Source organism: Phoca vitulina, unplaced genomic scaffold (genome assembly GCF_004348235.1).
Source record: "Phoca vitulina isolate PV1807 unplaced genomic scaffold, GSC_HSeal_1.0 scaffold23, whole genome shotgun sequence".
NCBI lineage: Eukaryota > Metazoa > Chordata > Mammalia > Carnivora > Phocidae > Phoca > Phoca vitulina.
This window is the reverse complement of record NW_022589726.1, coordinates 25,042,584-25,062,074: the sequence shown is the minus strand read 5'-3', so window position 1 is coordinate 25,062,074 and position 19,491 is coordinate 25,042,584. Positions and strand designations below refer to the sequence as shown.

Genomic DNA, 19,491 nt, shown 5'->3' with positions numbered 1-19,491 from the left:
TGTGGGGAATCTCAAATCAGGACTTTATCAGCTGCCCCATTAGATGTTATGGTATGTTCAGGCGAGGGCTGTAGACAAGATCAGGAACGAGCACCCTCTATCACTAAGTAGCTCTGCTTCCCATCCCCCAGCCTCCACTACTTATGAACACATTTGGGGAGAAAGGGAACTCCATTCCTGGAAAGTTACTCAAATATGTTCACTGCCTCTGCAGAACTGTTGAATAGAGCCATCAACTTGGAAAATCTCTTGTCTTCGAGTCTCTGACTCCTTGAAACATTCTTCCTGGTTGACCGAGTGTCATTTATCTCTGGAACACCCCTCCCCCCTTCACTCCTGAGAAGTCAAAACCTATATTCAACTTACTGCACAAGCCTGATTATGTTTTCAACAAAATAATCATGCTTCTTTCTCTATTAGCACAAAATGCTCCACCCCTCTGAAGATGTTAGAGTGCTAATGATAAATCCTTACAGAAGGACTGCCGCAGGTCTTGTCAGTTTTCTCGGGGCACCCAGCACTCCAGCTAATAACAGTGAAAGAGAACACAGTCAGGTCAGATGGCAAGAATACTAATCAGAGCATCGCCCATCTTTGACAGTGACACTCACCGGAACAACCTACATTCTCAACAATAAAAGTAATAGCCCTTCCCTGCTGCCTTCAACAAAATCCTAAATTCAAATTTGGAGAGTATTATTATGTTCTCCTAAGGTTTAGCCAGGAGAAGAAAAGAGTAACATGATCTTAAGATGTAGAATATAAGGGGCACCTGGGTGGCTCAGACGGTTAAGCATTTGTCTTTGATTCAGGTCATGATTCCAAGGTCCTGGGATTGAGAGCCCTTCCCTGCTGCTTCTTCCTCTCCCTCTGTCATTCCCTCTGCTTGTGCTCTCTGGCTCTCTCTGTCAAATAAATAAAATCTTAAAAAAAAAAAAAGAATATAAGAACATCTCCCAAGGAAAAGGCAGAGCAGTGTGTCCCAGAAGAATATTTCCCTGTTCAGATTTTCAAAACGTTGCTTCAAATTTAAACTTTGTCTTTTAATGCATAAAATTTTTGAAAGATCGCATTCAAGTTGGGTACTCAAAGACAAAGTGAAATCATTATCTGATTAATTCAATTAGCTATTCTACATAATTAAGACTCCTGTACCTTTTCAGGTCATTGTTGTTGTTTTTTTAAGGTCATTCTCCGCATAATTTCCACGACTTTCCATTTCATCTTAGCTGAGAAATGTGATTTTGAAAAGAACCTTATGGATGTAATATCAAAGATTTTCCTTCCACTACTCTGGGGGAGGGGAGAACTTTACCACTGCCTTTTAATTTTTCCCCACTGTCAGGGTTGTGCTTAAAGAGCCTATTAAACCATTTATTATACGTGAGAAGGGCACTGGAGGAATGATTGTTTCCACATTGCAACAACAAGGTAATCATAAATCTAAAAGGTTAACAAGAAAAATGAAATCAATTTTATACAAGTGAATCATGTTAAAAGAGTCAAAATGATATTTTACTTGCTAGTTATGAACCTGTTGATCTGATCCTATGCTTTGGAAAGAGTGAACTCAATATTGTGAAACAATGATGAGGACCACAGATTTCATTGCTTATTAAAACGTTTAGTATAAACCTTGATTTTGACTGTCCACACATGTCAGCACATTTTGGCTGAAATTTAATATGAGATTACTTGAACAGTTCATTTTCCTTCTTCTGTGTGATGGAAAAAAAATTTAATGCTTGGGCATAAAAATTGTTCTTATTATTAAAGAAAGAAGAAAAAAAGAAAATCTAGTAAATGCCTTAAATAATAAAGAGTACTGTGCAGATATAAGCCTTATTAGCGTTCCTTAGTATCATGGTTATTTATGTAAAATTCTTTAATGACAGCATAAATCCACCATTTCATTATTATTTGCTGCTAATACGATGAACATTATAAACAAAAAAATAAAAAATTCATTTCAGATTTATAACTAATGAGACACCAAAGTTTATTAAAAACACTTGTGGCATCTCTCAAGAGTTTTAAAATGCCAACTTCAGAAATGAAAACAAACCAAGTACAGTGTTCTCTATGCTTGATCTGAGCTGTGCTGATTTACCCCATGTTTTATTAAATAAAAAAAGATAAACATAGGACTTTATAAGCCTCCAGGGAGAGAAACCACAATTCACCAATGTTATGCCAAAGGCATGAAGTGCGAAGAACCGAGAGGCAGATGGAGGAAAATGAGTCTTGCTTGAAGTAATTTTTTCAAGCAACTGAAAAGATGAAGTTCTCTAGGAAATGTCTTTAGAGTTACTTATGTGCTCTATTGATCAAACTGGCCCAGGCCTTAGTGCACTTTTTGGGTTTAGAGACTCTTACAAAAACACTGCTAAAAATGAATAAACATATACATGCATACATACATGAATGTCCACCTGTTACACAGGACTTTTTATCCATTTCCACTTACCTGACCTACACTGCCAGAGGTTCTCTAAATGGAAGTCCAGTATCCTACCAAGGTGGAGTGACCGAAACTAGGTGTGGGATCTCTTTCAATCTCTACCCTGGAGATGCAACACCAAAGATTTAATTCCAGAGATGCCACTATGCCATGGTATCAGCTAATCTGGGACTGACGCTCCACTCTAGCAGCCTTTTCCTGATACTCTAATCCATGGTGACAAATGTATCCTTAATTTGCACAACACTTTTCACTTGCCCGCATAGGAGACCACCTTGAAGGAGCGAGTAAAAGGTTTAGTCATGGTTTTCTATTTTTCTATTTGAATCAATACATTCTAGTTAAATGGACAATTAATAGGTCACTTCCAAAATAGTGGTGTATCAGTCCTGGTTAATAAACAATCCCCAGAGTTGATAATGGGCTCTATGTATTCAGCAAGTCCTGTATACACTCAGCTCATCCACTAAATCCCTTTTCAGGTGGACAGGGTTATATGGGAAGATGAGCTAGAATGAGTCTATAAAAGTCAGTTTCATTCACTGCTTTATTTTTCAGTCAAGTGCTTTAAATGGTGTCCAGAAATTCACTCGGAATGTGAGACAGGAGAAAAGATGGACACACAGAGCCTTGCTTTATGACCGTACAAAAGGGCAACTGACCCTTGCCCGAGGCTTTTCCATGTGAAATGGCTCCTAAAGTTCATCTGCACAGTGAAAAATCGTGGTGAGGTCGCGTGTGGATGAGTCAAGTGAAAGTGATGATTGGTCACGGGTCTGTCACCCATTGTGGCTGGGCCCCTGCCATGTAAAGTGCTCTGTGGGAAAGTATCGGCCCCCTAAAGAGATGCTCAGAAGCCTGCAGCTCATTAAACGGCCAGCATTTGCTGCCTCACTTGTCAGGAATCATTCTGTTGAGCAACTGCTCTCCTGAAACATTCATAAAACACATGAACAGAGAGGCAGCAGGGACCTGAATTCAACCGTGATAGAGCTCTGTACTTCAGCCTAACTCAACTCAGATTTCACTTTTTGCCTGACAGAGGGGTTAACCTGAATAAATGTTTTCTCTTGGGCAGCTGAAATAAATGTGCCCCTTTACTGGACTTCTTTTTCATAAACTCAGATTCTCTGCCTACAGATTCTTATTTGACCTAGAAATCTCAAGATCAAGGTGAACTTAATTTCTTTTTAGTTTGACATTGTTTTCTTTGGGTATGTGAGTGTGTGTGTGTGCGTGCACCCTCTGAAAGTTTTTCCAAGTTGTCGTTCTCACTTCAGCCCTGGACACTTTAAATTTTGTAATGTTCAAGGAGAAGTTCTCTTGAAAATATTTCCTACAACTCCGGTTGGTTTTCTTCAAGATCATAAAGAAGAGGTATTTATCTCCTTTTACAACCTGGACAATTTCAATTATTTTCTATGGACACCCAGTTCTGTGTCACATTTTAAGCTGAATGGAAATTTTACACAGCACTATTTCTTAGCCTTCCTTCCTTTTTTTCTTCTCTAAATGAGTATTGCTACACATTTCAGAAAGAGCCAAACTGGTCCCTCTGAGATCTTTTATATCAAATGGAAAACAAGTTGCTTTCCTTGGTGTGTCAGCCCTGGGTTTCAATGCCATTAGAAACTGCTCACAATTGCTCAGTGTGCTGAGGTCTGATAAATCTCTGGAAACCTCCTGAATAGGATCGCTGTGATTTTTAGTGAGGATTTAGCTCCTTGCCATTGCATTACCAATTAGTTTTCCAGAACACATTAAATCCTGCTGCTTTGGTTTACAGAATAACTGAGGCATTGCTGATGAAGCATAAAAACTTACTTGCAAAAGCAGTGGGGGATGCAGGGCGCCGACAGGACCCACCACAGCATGCCGAGTAGAATGGCGGGGCAGTCAGGAAAAAAGGTTTGGAAGATGCTGTGGAGAAAGCATTGATCTCATTGATGAGTCATTTCTTTCAGACAATATTCAAAATTCCATTTTCCCGAAAGTCACTTCATTTTCTGAGCCTTTACTTAACTAGTTATAACTTTTACTGAAATTAAAGTCATTCTAAAGTAGCCTTTATCTGCCAAAGAGATCGCCAAATAGTTTAATCAAGATTTGGAAGATATGTTGGAAAGACTCAATGGATCAAAACCAAACTTAATTTTCTGTGTGGTCATAATTATATGTAGCAAGTATTCCTTTATTTAAAATATCCCAGAGCAACACTGTCCAAGAGAATGATCTGTGGTGATGGAATGTCCTTTATCTCCACTGTCCACTTGAAAATAAATATTTTTATTACTCTCCCTACATATTCAATGGCAACTTTTTTCTTATCTTAATCATTATTTAGTGAATATTATTTTGATATGAAAATATACATTTTTCAAGAACACAATAATTTCAGACTTGTATTTTAACCAATTGATAAGCATGTGTTTATTTTCGCCAATATTTTTGCAGGCTATATAAAAATAAGTGCATTGCCCAATAAGAATTTTGGTTCTTAATGCCTTCAAATTGCAAATTAATCATAAATCATAATATAATGGAAAGTTGCCAATATTCATGTTCTCAGCTTTTCAATATCCAATTTTTCAAATAATAAAATGTTTGTCTTAATGATATCTTGAGGCATACACAGCTGGCTCAGTCAGTGGAGTGTGTGGCTCCTAATCTCGGGGCTGTAAGTTTGAGCCTCACACTGGGTATAGAGATTACTTAAAAATAAAATCTTTTAAAAAATGGTATTTTGAAAATATAGCAACTAAGCAAAGTATGAAAAGGAAATCCATTTTGGTGTTCAAAAGTACTATAAAACTTGAAAAAAAAATTCTTTTTAAGTAGGCTCCACACCCAATGTGGGGTTTGAACTCATGACCTGACATAGAGAGTTGCACGCTCCACCAAATGAGACACCCAGGCAGCCTATAAAACTTGTTTTTAATTTCACTGTTATAAGTTATTCTAATATTAACTATAAAACCATCAAAGAAATGATAAATCATTCATTTTAATTTAACATCTTATGTTACAATAAAATGGCATTATTTAGGCAGTTACATTTTCCATTATTCTCGGACTATATGAAGTACTTTGAAAAATGAAAATCTATTTTTATGTATAAAAGCTGTCATATTATGTTTATTCTCAAGCATTTCTGTTAACTCATTTCAGCTCCAAAATAAACACTCCATAAATAATTAAGTTACGGCTATTGTGCTGTTTAGCACAAAATGCAATGCTGCATTTACATACATACAATGAAACATCATGATAGCTGGAAAAACACACATAAAAGAAATATTTTTACTTAATATAAAGTGTAGAAAATAAGTACACTAGTAGTGATACTGTTACCATAACCATGCAAAATACATGCAAATTACAAATTTTACTATTCTAGCCAAGATGTTTCTCAGTCTAACCCTACGGCCCTAAAAATAGAGAGATAAAAGATCTAAAAAAATGAATGGTTCATTTGAGACTAGTGATCAATTAAATTCATTTGTGATAAATGAAGTTTTGAGATACATGATCTTAGTGTTAAATTTAACCATAAAAAGTTTTTACTGAATACTTTGTTATATTACTATATATTATCTTATCTTAATAAAGTAAAACTGCAATCAAAATAACATGTTATCTACAGTAATAAACTCGTGTGGCTAAGGAACTACATGTTACATGACCAGGCTTCAGGTTCTATTGCGTAGAATTTCTTCACCATTTTAAAAAGCATCTCTTTGACATACATATATTTACACAGATTAGTTGATTCCTGATTTCCATGCATAAATACACCTTGTTTAAGCTGGCTTATGTGAAAATTGCTGTGAAATTCCAATTAAGTGCTCCATTTCTTTTTTTTAACATGTGCCTACTTTGACATAAGTCAAATGCTAGTCCAGCTGAGCATGTGATTGCAGGGGTGTCAAATGGTACGTGGAAATAACCATTTAAAACAATGAAATGCAAAAAAAATGAATAAAATAAAATAAACAATGAAATGCATTTAAAAATATATCTTACACTTCTAAATTTTTGTAAATGACATGCTCTTTAAAGCAATGAGCAAAAAAGGAAACTCAATTGTGATAAAAACAAAGTAACAAGTTGACAGACCTGTTAAAACTTTAGCCTGGTGATGGGTATTAAAGAGGGCACGTTCTGGGGCGCCTGGGTGGCTCAGTCGTTAAGCGTCTGCCTTCCGCTCAGGTCATGATCCCAGGGTCCTGGGATCGAGCCCCGCATCAGGCTCCCTGCTCAGCGGGAAGCCTGCTTCTCCCTCTCCCACTCCCCCTGCTTGTGTTCCCTCTCTAGCTGTCTCTCTCTCTGTCAAATAAATAAATAAAATCTTTAAAAAAAAAAAAAAAAAAAAGAGGGCACGTTCTGCATGGAGCACTGGGTGTTATACGCAAACAATGAATCATGGAACACTACATCAAAAACTAATGATGTAATAAGGTATGGTGATTAACATAACATTATAAAAAAAAAAACCCCAAAAAAATAAATAAAACTTTTGTAAGCCATTAAGAACTACTCAGAAGATGCTCTGAAAAAGGCAGAAAACAAGGCAATTTCACCCTGGATGATATGCATTTCAAAGCCCATCAATGCAATCTAAATGCAGTCACTTTATCACTGATCCTATTGGGAACAATCTGTCATGGGCTTACTGAACGATATTTATGACAATAATATTTAAGGAGTGTCTGCTACACACGGGGCACTGGACTAGCTATGAATTTAGCACATGCTTTCTCATTCATTCATTAGCATTCAGCCTCAAATGGGTATGCACCTGGAATGTGATGAGTACTCTTTTCAGCAAATTTTTTTTAAAAGGACAAGAGAAACATAAACGTTAGCATAATAGTTATTAGCCAGGAAAGATAAGGATTTCATGCAGAGACTGCCAGAGCTGGAACCCAGAAAAGGGACTATCTGCCAAGTTTTCCATAAGAGAAAAACAAATGGCCCTTCCTATGGGGGGGAAAAAAAAAAAGGCATGCTGTCAGGTGCTACAGCATGATGTCAGGTTCTGTTAGCACACGTTTCAGGATACTCCGAATTTTGTATCCCACTGACAAATCTAGTTTCCAGTTTCTGTGGGAATCTGCTACAAGTCACAAACAAATCACTTAAAATTCTTGGAACTGAACTGTCTGAATCCAAATGACTAAAATCACTTATTCACAGAAAACCTCATGAACTTTTCACTTCTTAATCAGATGTTCTGACTTAACTGAAGCCACAGAATCAAAATATCTATTAACTATTTTGAATATTTAATTAAGGTGGGAACTTCAAGCCAACTTAATGGTGAACTGACCTGATTTCTTTTTAAACTTAACTAGATGGTTCTGTGATACAAGCATCTCATAGCCAAGGATGGTTACAAGCCTACCTACAGATAAATCATTTTCAAAATTCTGTTGTTTAGAAAGCAAGCAATAATTTTTAAATTGCTTTTCTGTTGTTATTTTCACTCTTTCACTGATGGAGCAGAACAATAGGTATTTAAAAGGGGTGAAACCACATTCTTTTTATTGTCAGTGCAAAACTGTGGTACTAACTGACTTGAGTTGACATTTCAAAGAAAGAATACCAAAGACCACTAATAAAACCTTCAAATAAATTTCAGGAGTCCACCGCAATGCTATGCCAATTGGCAGCATCTTTTAAGGATGAGGAGAAATGAGAAAAAGTTCCAAGATGTCTTACTAAGGCAATCAAAGGGTCAAAACATACCTCCAGGAAATAACAGGGAATTAAGTAATTTTTTAAAAATGGTTTTAAATGACCTTCTTCAAGTGCCTGGTACATGGACACCGGGAATAAAGAAATCTAAACTTCTAAATCTAAAATAATACACAATTGGAATAGAGTGGACCCAAAAACGAGACTCCAAAGAATGGCAACCAGATGCCCTGCGTACTAAGACCTAAGAAATATCACTTACCTAATGAGGTGTGATTTATTTTATCACACAACCTGGAAGGAATTCATTTATGTGATCCACATGCAAATTTGCCTTCAGTCACAAGGGAAAGCAAGTTAACTAAATTCATCCTTTATCTTCCTGCTCATCAGAAAACAACAGAAGTCCACATTTTTTTTCCTCAATGAGTATTTCAGACACAGAAAAACAAAGGTCTTAATGTTCTGGTACAGCTCATGAGAAGATAAATCAAGTGTAGTGTCTACTTGTTTGATTCTATCCTTTTAATTCTGTGCAAATAATATTTACTGCATCTCTATCAAGTGCCACACAGTGTACTGTGTATGGGGATTACAAAGATGAAAAAGGACCGTTTCCTTCCCTAGAAGAATTTCTACTTAGTGCTTCTTAACTTACAGATTTACATCTGCTGGTCAAAGAAATGAAATGCGAATTTTTCTGTTCTCCAAAGTTAGTTTTGTTCTGTAAAATCTGAGGCATTCCCCAAGAAAGAGATGAGATTTGAAAAAATTCATATGGTGCATTTTCCTAACCATTGGTTCTCAACCCTGAATACACACTAGAATTACCTGGAGTGCTTTTCAAAGATACGGATGCCCAGGCCACACACCAATGGGGCTAAATCACACTGGCTAAGGGTGGGCTCCTTAGCACGGCATTGTTTCAAAAGCTGCCCAGGTCATTACAATGCATCGCCAGGAGGGAAACACTGAAAAGAACACAAAACAATGTCTGACACAGCAGGCACTCAATAAATGTTAGCCTTTACTCCTGCCATCATTATGTAATTTGAGATCAGCTGCGAGACAATGCATAAAAAGCAGCATGGTCAAGACTTCCACTGAAATAGAGAAGTAAAAAGAAAAGATTATTGTTAAGAAGGCTTTGTCAAAGAGGGCTTTAATCAGGAACAACATCTTAATCCACACCTTAATTTGGAAGGTATTTAAATAGAACGGCAAAGGATGAGAAAGAAGGCATTCCAACAAGGAAAGGTGGCATGAACGAAAGGAAGGGGGGTGAGGTTAAGAAAACCAGCCCGACTGCTGGCACAAGGCCCAAAGACTGAACGTTAAGGAATGTAGTTGGAAGAGCTAAATGCTGCTGATGGAATGAAGGTGTTGAAGAACAGAGTATTTTTATTTGATTTAATCGTCAAATGGGGATAAATAAGGTTTCTCCGAGTAGCTTGGTAATATGACGAAGCTCTATTTTAGGAAAATTCACCTGGCAGTACTGGGTTCGATGTGGTGGAGCAAGGTGGGGCTACATGGGAGGATCCCCCTGCAGTTATAACGTAAGAATAGGTGATGACAACCCTCTGTTTGGACACTGCCGCTAGCATCTTCTCTAGCTTCACCTCACCAGCAGGTGAGTAGGGGCTGGCCTCTTCTCAAGCTGTGGGGCCCCAGTTCATTGCAATCAGCAAATATGATCACTACCTCTGCTACTTCTCCCTTCAAGGCGTCTCCATAGCAGCTCTGAAAAACTGAGCTAAATTTGAGGAGACCCATTGCTCTTTTCACTATCAAGTCGATATCACAGGAGACTATAATATAACAGAATAGCATTTGTAGCTCTCAAATTCTAAAAGCCTTAATGAAGACTCCTTGAGCTCTGAGCTATACAACTCTGTGTGACTAATTCTTGCACTGGGCTACTCTAGCAGGAGACAGCCCTGGCAAGAATTGTCTCTGATAATGGTTACCCTGATTTCACCCTGTGGCAGATTTTAAACGGCTGCAAATTATTTGGCACTCCTTCCATTGAGAGGTAGGGTCCCGACTTCCCCTTGCCTTGTATTTGGGATGGTCTTGCTGCCTTGTTTGACCAAAGGATATGGAAGAAGTGACATTCTGGAACTTCCATACCTAGGCCACAAGAAGCCTTGCAGCCACTGTCTGGGGTTCTTGGAGTGTTTGCTCTTAGAACCTTCCCTTTCATAACCCAAGCATCATGCTATTAGAAGCCCAAGACACTTGGAAAGTCCAAGTGTGGATTGCTGGAACAGCTCTAGTTGAGCACCCAATCAACAGTCAGCCATGTGGGTTGCCATTTTGGACATCCAGCCCAGCTGGGCCTTCAGAAGACCACAGCTCCGGCTGCCATCAAACTTTAATGAGATTTCAAGTGAAAACCACCCAGCAGAGCCCTGTCAACCCATGGGACTGTGAGAGAAAATAATAAATTGTTCCTTTAAGCTTCTAAGCTTTGAGATGGCTTTTTATACAACAATACCCTTTTTACCAATATTTTGCTTATGGTTGAATGATGGGAAGGAGTCTTTCACATATTTCCCTGTATGTTATCAGTGGGCTTTTGCAGTTTGTGTTTGAAAGTCAAATGCTGACTCTAATCTCTGTTCTTATTTTGAAATAAAGAAACGGAGGCTTAAGGAGCTTCTAGGAATTATGATTATATAATCAATAATATAAAGACTTTAGACTTGAATCTAGGCTTTAAAATTATAGAAATGCCACTAAAACCAGCTCAGAAAACTGTATTTTTAAATTTACCCAATTTGCCATTTTTGCTTTGGAGGAATTGTTGGCAAATTTTTACTATAGAAAATACTTCAGGCTTTGCAGGCCGTAGGTCTCTGTTGCAACTATTCAATTTGTAATGCAAAAGCACCTATAGAAAATATGTAAACAAACAGGAGTGCCTCTTTTCCTGCCTTAAATAGGACTGTCTTTTGGTTTCAGATCCAATATAACTATAGAATTTGTACAATATACCTAAACTCAAACCAGCCCTAGGATAGTCTCTTTAAGAAATATGCTAGCAGTCATGGTTTTTATTCTCTTCTAATGTACAAAAATCTTCCCAAAGAATAACCTAACTCCTTCACACATTTCAATTTTTTTCTTTTTGAAAATAGAGAGAGCACGCATGTGCACGTAAGAGCGAGGTGGGATGGGCAGAGGGAGAGAGAGAGAGAGAATCCTAAGCAGGCTCCACACCCAGCGCGGAGCCTGATGCAAGGCTCTATCTCACATCCCTGAGATCATGACCTGAACCAAAATCAAGAGTCAGACACTTAACCGATGGAGCCACCCAAGCATCCCCACATACTTTAATTTTAAAAGTTGTCAGAGATTTAACATTTTAAAGAACAAGAAATTTTGAGTCCTCTCAAGAGGACTGGTAAAAATGTATATATCGTATATTCTATTTCTGACAGCCACTTTGAATTAATAAAAGTAAGGTTGTTATGGCAAAGTGCCTAAACGTGAAAGAAAAGTGAAAAACCTAGCTCATCTTCAGAATAATGATAAATAAGAAGGGAATCAATCAAGTATTCAGTAATATAGAAAAAGACGTGAATTTTTTTTTCTTTCCTTTTCCCAGATGCTTTGGTTCTGAAACAAAAGTCTAAAAACTTTAGAGGCTTTTTGATCTTTGACTTCAGAGAGAATTTTAGTGCCTTCAGTTTACTGTTCACATAACTCACAAAAATGTGCCCCTGAAATATTCCCAACTAATAGCTGGTTGACAAAATGAATAATGCTATTAAAAGTGGGATCAGTTATGGTAACTTTATATAAAGTGAGAATCACTCAGCATTGCCAAATCAAGTACTGACTGGAGGCTAAAAAGAATAAAAGGGAAAGATTTCATTAGAAGTGGAAACATTACTGAAAGTGAAATAAAATATTTTGGAATAAAATATACAAGGGTCTGGTAAGCATATTATACATTAAGGCAAAAATCCAATTTCTTACTAAGAGAGTATAAAATAGAAAAGCATGATCTAATGAAGTCTTAAATAAGGATTCTAACAAGCATTCCTAGATAAAAATCATATTGTTTCTTTTTCCAATTTGCCTTTTTATTCCTGACAGACTCCAGGTGTATTTGAATGAAAACTTATACTTACTTAACTGGCTTAAAAACTGTGTACCTTCACTATTAAAAAAAAATCACTGTAATTAGGAAAAAACTTTATTTAGAGCCTCTGTTAATCCAAGATTAAGTAGACAAACGCTGTATTAAGAGCTACAAATCAAGTCCCCTTGAAAGATATAATAAGGGGCACCTGAGTCGGTTGAGTGTTTGCCTTTGGCTCAGATCACGATCCCAGGGTCCTGAGATACAGTCCCGCATCCGGCTCCCTGCCCTGCAGGGAGCCTGCTTCTCCCTCTCCTGCTCCCCCTGCTTCTGCACGTGCTCTCTCTCTCTGTCAAATAAATAAAATCTTTTAAAAAAAGATATAAGATATATTTTAAAAGTTATAAACAATATCAACAACAGAAATAGGGTGGTGGAAAACAGATTGAGTGAGGTGTAAATGAAATATTTCACCACCACCACCCCCACACACACACACCTAAGGACACATTTGTTTAAATATGTTAAAGATAAGAACTTTCACTTCTGTAAAAACTTTCATAGCAAAGCATCTCGAAGTATTTTATGAACACATCTATTACCTGTGTTGCTTCCCTTACTTTCATGTTGCTCCCATTTCTATCATTATTCAGCAGCACACCTAAGCATAAAGTGATTTCTCACAGCAAAGGAGACTTTTTTTTCTGGTAGACACAAGAACAGGAGGAAGGAGGCACACTCAAAGAGGGATACCATGGAGTCTAATTCACAGCTTCAGTTCCAATATCTGAGGCCCATTTATGGCAAATAAATGTGGATAAAATCACTGTCAACAATCCTTTTAAATTGCCCACAACATATGGCATCCTTTGGCTTCCTGCATGTAACCCTAAACTCTCTGAATCCTATGTTTACTTATGCATAAATGTGTATGCAATTTTCTGGGCATTCAAACCATTGTGCCTCTTAAAATATCCCTCAAATCTCTTAAGTCAATAGGAGTTCAGGGGAAAGTTCTAAAATGTTCCTACTTGCCTGCTGGATTTACACCTGTTTTATTATTAAACCTCAATAGCTTCAATACATGTTAACAGATTGAGATTCCTTGTTGTTAAAGTGAAGTAGAGAAGGTAGAGAAGCATATGTAGGGGTTGGGAGTGGGATAGGTGCTAAAGTCAGAGGCAAATTAAATGCACATAAATTGCTACCCCAACTCAGGTGTAGCTCCAACTCAGGTGTTATTCTGTAAAGAGGGTGGCTTACTGAATCACTATTAGAAGGGAAGGGACTGTCTATTAGTCATTTCTCCATGAATCTGAAGGAGTTCATTAACTTGGGGAACATAGAACAGTTTGTTCAGAGCTGATTCTCACGAACTGTGTAACGTTATTAATATGTTAATATAAATCCAAAGACATGTTAAGAAAATACAAAAAATATGCACATGCAGTAAGAATATGGTTCAGTATTATCTAAAAATTCCACCAAAGGATGGTTGAGGTAACGGCCTGAGGAAGGAACTACTGGAATGGGGTCCATCCTTATCCTTCTCTGGATTCTCCATTCTCCGTCCTGGTTCTGGGTCAGCATCACCAACGTTCAAGATGCTGTGATTTTAATTTGCCAGAACAAATCTAAAGCACAATGGTAGCAAAAATAAGTGACAAACTTTGGCTTAATAAAAAATCCCAAAGTCTTCAAGTTGGACTAGACAAAACTAAGTGCAATTAATTTAAGACAGAGTCATGGATTAACAGGTAAATAGTAACTGGAATTGGGAGGTGGACAAGAAAACTAGAATGCACATTAAGTATTAATGGTAAGAAGCAATCTTAACAAGGGGCCAGAAAAATGACATGGATCTGGTCCCTCTCCTATAGTATACAGTACAACTTATTTGATAAAATCATTTTTAAAAAGATTTAAAAAAAAAGGACTCACCTACCAGAAGAAACATTTGCTTTCTAATCCTCTTAAGGAGTAGATTTAATAATAAATAAATTACATTCAGGAAATTATCTTTACGTCAAACATTTTAAAAAAATGTTTAAAATGACAAATGTCATTAAAAAGCAAGGCTATTTCCACTTATTTTTGAATAAAATGGTGACATAACCGAGAGAAATTTAAATTTTTCAGCTTTTTACACTTCAAGACTCCCTTTTATATACAAAACATGAATATTTTAACCTAGCATAATATTCACCAAATAATGACATTAATAAACTTTTGGGGAAGGATCTCTGATGATTCTAATTTACTTGCAAAACTTCCTGGTTTCCCCTAATAAACTAAAACAGATCCAAAGATTCAACCCTGGAGATGAACTATTTACTACCTTCTATTGCACTAAATGTGCCCGTCTTGAGCCTTGAGGAATGCCCTTTGATTTTTAAAGTTTTCACACTACTCTGTATAAACCACTTGACGACATATAGCTACAGAGTGTTTTTTTCTACTTCAAATACCCAAAGACTTGCCACTTTTCAAGGATGAAGCACTGAGAGCTATCCTCTCATTTATTACCTGTAAATCCATCTTATTGCTTAACTGTCACCACCTTGCAGAGACCCACAGGAAGATGAACGGGAAGGCCAATTTCTTTCCTTCTGGGCTCAGATACAAAATCACAATTGATTTATTATTGTGATACATGGAATTGGTTATTACTAGTTTCTGATATTCAACAAAAGACTAATATAAGGAATACGAAAATATGGGGCGATTTTTTCTCTTTCACAAATCCACAGAAGTTTTCACTGTTACTTCTGACAAAAAAAAAAAAATTAGCAAGTGAAGTAAATCACTGTAGGAAAAAACTGGCCTACTAGAAAGATTAAAGCAGGGGCGCCTGGGTGGCCCAGTTGTTAAGCATCTGCCTTCAGCTCAGGTCATGATCCCAGGGTCCTGGGATGGAGCCCCGCATGGAGCCCGCATCGGGCTCCCTGCTCAGCGGGAAGCCTGCTTCTCCCTCTCCTACTCCCCCTGCTTGTGTTCCCTCTCTCGCTGTCTCTCTCTGTCAAAAAAATAAATAAAATCTTAAAAAAAAAAAAGATTAAAGCAGCTAACAATTATGAAAATGCTTCGTAAGCCATAGAGCAGTATGAACATGGAATATAAGCTCCACAGGGGCAGAGACAGTCATCTGTTTTGTGCACTGACTATCCCACTGGCCTTGGACAGAGCCTGACACATGGGAGATAGTCGGTAAGCATTTGCTGAACGAATGAAATATGTGGTATAATTAAAAATGGGTAACAAAGATAATGAAGCTGAAATTACATGCAGTGGCGTAAGCCCCCTAGTTAAATGGTTCTGTATTTCACCAAGGCACCAATAAAAAGAACTCTGGGGTTTTTTCATTCGACATTTGGATTGGTACACTCAATGAGTTAAGGTTGAAAAAAAAAGCAAGTAGTCAATATGCTGAAATGACTAAAAATCACATTTTGTGATCCACTCCAAAGTAACTGTCTGAAGGATCAGAAGCGGTTGTTTGCTCACATTTCAGAAATATAAAGAAATACTGTTATCTTTCCAAAAACAGTAGCTCTTCTATCTCCTCTATATTCTCTACAGAACATCAATCACTATGTCATCAGTCAGCTAATTTTCAGGTGATAGTAACCTTGTCAGTACTCATTATAACTTCATAATTCTACACAGTAGAAAAGAATTCCCACAACATTTGGTAGGACAAAAATCTGTTACTTAAATAAAACTAGGGCAATGTTCAGAAAACTACATTCTGTGTCAAATTACAAAGATAAATGAATGTAAATGCTGGTTCTAAGCAGCATATTTGTAGGAACAAATATAGAGAGTTTTAACTTTCTTAAGCTACTTCTCTAGATTCAAAAATTAAATGCGCTTTTATTTTTTTAAATAAAAGGTTATTTGTTCAAATGAAAATTAACCGAGGAAAATAATCTTCAGTGAGGACGGAATAAAATATTGGGAAAATATATGCTTACACTATATTAGTACGCTTAAAAGAGAAATATAAATTCTTGTACTCTTATTCCAAAAAATCATTTTTGCATTTTGACACTTTAATAAGTGTACAAGAATGAATATATCCTTGAAAATTTTTTAAAATGTACTTAGGAGTACCTTTACCCAATAATTGCAATATTTTTAATGGAACAGATACACAAAATTCTTTTTCAGTTATTGAATTATCTGCATTTGATTTGTATTTGGTTTACTTAAGTTTAATCTGTAAAATCTACAAAGGTGAAAATTAAGTAACTTTCAATGGTTGAGTAACCAATCATGATCAGGAGCAATTTAAAAATCCTTAAAAATAACTTCTATGAACACAATGCCAAACCACTAAAAGCTAGGCAAATCACCACTCTTTTCGAAAATGTTATTTTTCATGACACATTATTTACTAACTCTTATCTAGGTGAACCTGCTTTATACGTTTCTAATTTTCCAAATACTTCAGAAATAACAGAGTGGCCCAAATTTCCAAGGAACATAAACCCTGCCTTTATCTGTGTTTGTTCCTTTCCCAAGGCTTCCTAGAGTTTAGGTTTTACACCATGAGAATGAGACCGGTGCTCATATAATTATATTTGTTCCATTTTGTTAGTAACCACTTCAAACTGAAAGACCAGGACAGGTTCTAAACATGTTAAATTCTATAAAGCCATTAGCAATAAATTTGATCCGGCAGTTTGCTGGGACAATGGAATCTGCTGAAAAAACGTCTATTAGTCATTCTGGACAAACCCATCGGGATTAAAAGAATGAGTTAAGATCGTCTAAGGACGCAGCAAAAAAAAAAAATTAATCCAACTGGATCTCAGCTTCTGAGTGTTTTAAGAGACTCTTCTTTTTTTTACTGCCCATTTCGGCTGCCTCTCCATATGCTTTAGCTAATATCTGACTAAACCGTCCGCATCCTCTTCCCAATCACACCACTTAGGTTTTATCCGAAAATGAAAACAAACCAAAACTGCCTTTCTTTGGGTAAGTAAATTCCCATTTATTGGTGAATTTCCTATTTCAGGTGCCAATTCAGCTGTTTCGGCTCAGCACAAAGAGAAAGTCGGTCTTGATTTCCTTGCGCCTTAGTGATCCAAAACATAAAGAATGGAGAAAGCCAAAAGTTTGCGCAGCTCTCCTTCCAAACATCTTTGCCAGAGTTCTTGAACTGCCCCGGCCATCGCAACAGTTTGAGAAGGAAAAGCCCCCAAAGCGGGCCTCGCGAACTTCTGCTGGCCAAGAACTTCCCAGGGAGCTGGTGTCGCGCGGCCTCCAGGACAGGAGCCGGCGGGCAGAAACGCTCAACTTGGGAAACCCCGTGAAACTGCTCCAGCGAGCCCAGAGATCTTGGGACCGGGGCTGCCCTTTCCCGCTAACCCAATGAGGTTCATTCAGGGTTTCTCCGGAAAGGCCTGAAAAACAAGGTAGCCCTACCACTTGTTGAAAGGAGACCGAGAGGAAGCTCGCGGTATGGGGTGGGGGAGGGGAGGTGTCACAGTTAGTGGTGGTACCCTCTTTACCCCCTAAGTGGCATCTACCACTAAAGCTCGAGACGCTCTAGGAAGGTCCCAAGCCAGAGCTGATTCCTGCGCGCTGGGGCCGGCGCTCCCCTGGCGCAGGGCGCACCGCGGAGCGCCCGGATTCCGGCCCCGCGGGGCAGGAGGCGCCGGGCGCGGCTAGGGAGGGAAGAGCTAGCTCACCTGGGGCTGAAGGCTGGAAGGTACAGTCCCGATCCGCCGGAGCCCGGCCGGGCAGCCTGGCGCCGTCCGCCGAGGGGCTGAGCACTTGAAAAGCCCAACGCGTGCCGTATGGCGCGCCGCCGGGGCTGACTTGTTCCGCCGCAGGGCACAGCTTGAGGGGAACGGGGCTGGCTGGCAGGGGCCGGACCTGCGCGCCGGCGGCCGTGGCGGCGGCGGCGACTAGAGCCGACGCCGAGCCGTGGTGCGCGGGTGGCTGCAGCCCGTGCGGCGGGGCGCCCCCAGCCCGCAGCAAGTTCTCGATCAGGAAACTCTTGCCCAAGTTGCCAAAGCCCGGCGCTGTGGGGAAGTTGAGGAGCGCGGAGGACGCTACCACGTCCCAGTACGCGCCGGCGTGGGCCGCCACGGCGCTGGGGAGCATAGTGCGGCGCCCGCGGGCCGCCTGCGCGCCCGCCTCTAGCTCAGCGCCCCGCACCGGGACCGCGCCGCCGCCTCCGGTCGCAGCCTCCCGCAGAACTGGAGCGCGCTGAGCCCGGGAAGGAGGAGAGGGCACCGAGGACGCCGCCAGGCTTGGAACGATATTATTTATTTGGGTTGGGCGTTTTTTTTAAAGGATGGGAGGAGTGAGTGTGGGAGGGGGAAGCTGTGCGTGTCTCTGGCCCGCGGCGTAGGCTCTGGGGGCGCCGGAGGAGTCCCTCCCGCTCCCTATGCAGATCCGGACTTTTTTTTTGTTTTTCTTCTAGAAGGCTGGAAGGTGTGTCTAGCCCATCCATTCATGTCAACCGGCCCACAAAGTGATAGACGCGGCCAACAATAAGGGCGGCCCGAGAGTCTGAGCTTTGGGAAAGGGAGTGGACGCGTAGCGGGAGGAGGTGGGCGTGGAGGCGACGTGAACCGGGCGCGCTCGCCCTCTCCCAGCGGCGGGGGCCCTCGCTCTGGAGCCCACGCAGCCCCCGGGGCGCGAGAGCGCGCGACCACGGATGAGGCGTGCCCGGAGGGCGGGCGGCACTCGCTTCCAGAAAGCGATCGAAGTACCACCTGTTGTCGACCCCTGGCTCTCCAGTGTTGATGTCACTTCTTCAGGAACGAAGGGGCATCCATGGGAAAAGAATAGTAGTCACTAGTGTCTTGAAGGGCACTAGTCATCAGAGAAAGTCACAAGTGTTACTGAGACATCGTGGTCCTACAGATGAAAAGTTTTAAAGAGTGGGTTGCATATGAGATGCGCCCCCACCCCCGCCTTGTTAAGGCAAAGGAAATGAGTTTTTTTCTTGAAGACCTTTTAAGAAATTTCGTAGTTTCTAGTAATTTGTTTCTAGTCACTTTTTAATAAGATTTGATTTAGGAATGACTCCAAAAGAGATGTTCTAATAAATTTTGATCTAGAGAAAGGGATCTTAGTTGGAGTTGGTTAAATGGTTGGGTCCAAAACCCAGGAAGAAAAGCCACCACCAAATTTTCCTAACCAAACCTGGCTGGGTCTTCCTCCACAGAGACCAGGATGAGAACACTGAATTACTTAGGCTTACAGTTGCTCTTTTTTCCCC

At 39.5% G+C, this 19,491-nt stretch overlaps 1 protein-coding gene across 1 annotated transcript in view; it reads right to left on the bottom strand.

The window, feature by feature from the left end:
* The window catches only part of DBX2 (developing brain homeobox 2), a 35,575-nt gene extending 16,584 nt beyond the window's left edge, over positions 1–18,991 (bottom strand). The window contains exons 1-2 of the mRNA XM_032420613.1: positions 17,948–18,991; positions 4,286–4,381 (exon numbers count right to left, since the gene is read on the bottom strand). Of these exons, the coding sequence (XP_032276504.1) occupies positions 4,286–4,381; positions 17,948–18,365 (514 nt within the window). The 5' untranslated portion in view covers positions 18,366–18,991. The remainder of the gene's footprint in view (positions 1–4,285; positions 4,382–17,947) is intronic.
* Positions 18,992–19,491: the final 500 nt, after the last annotated feature.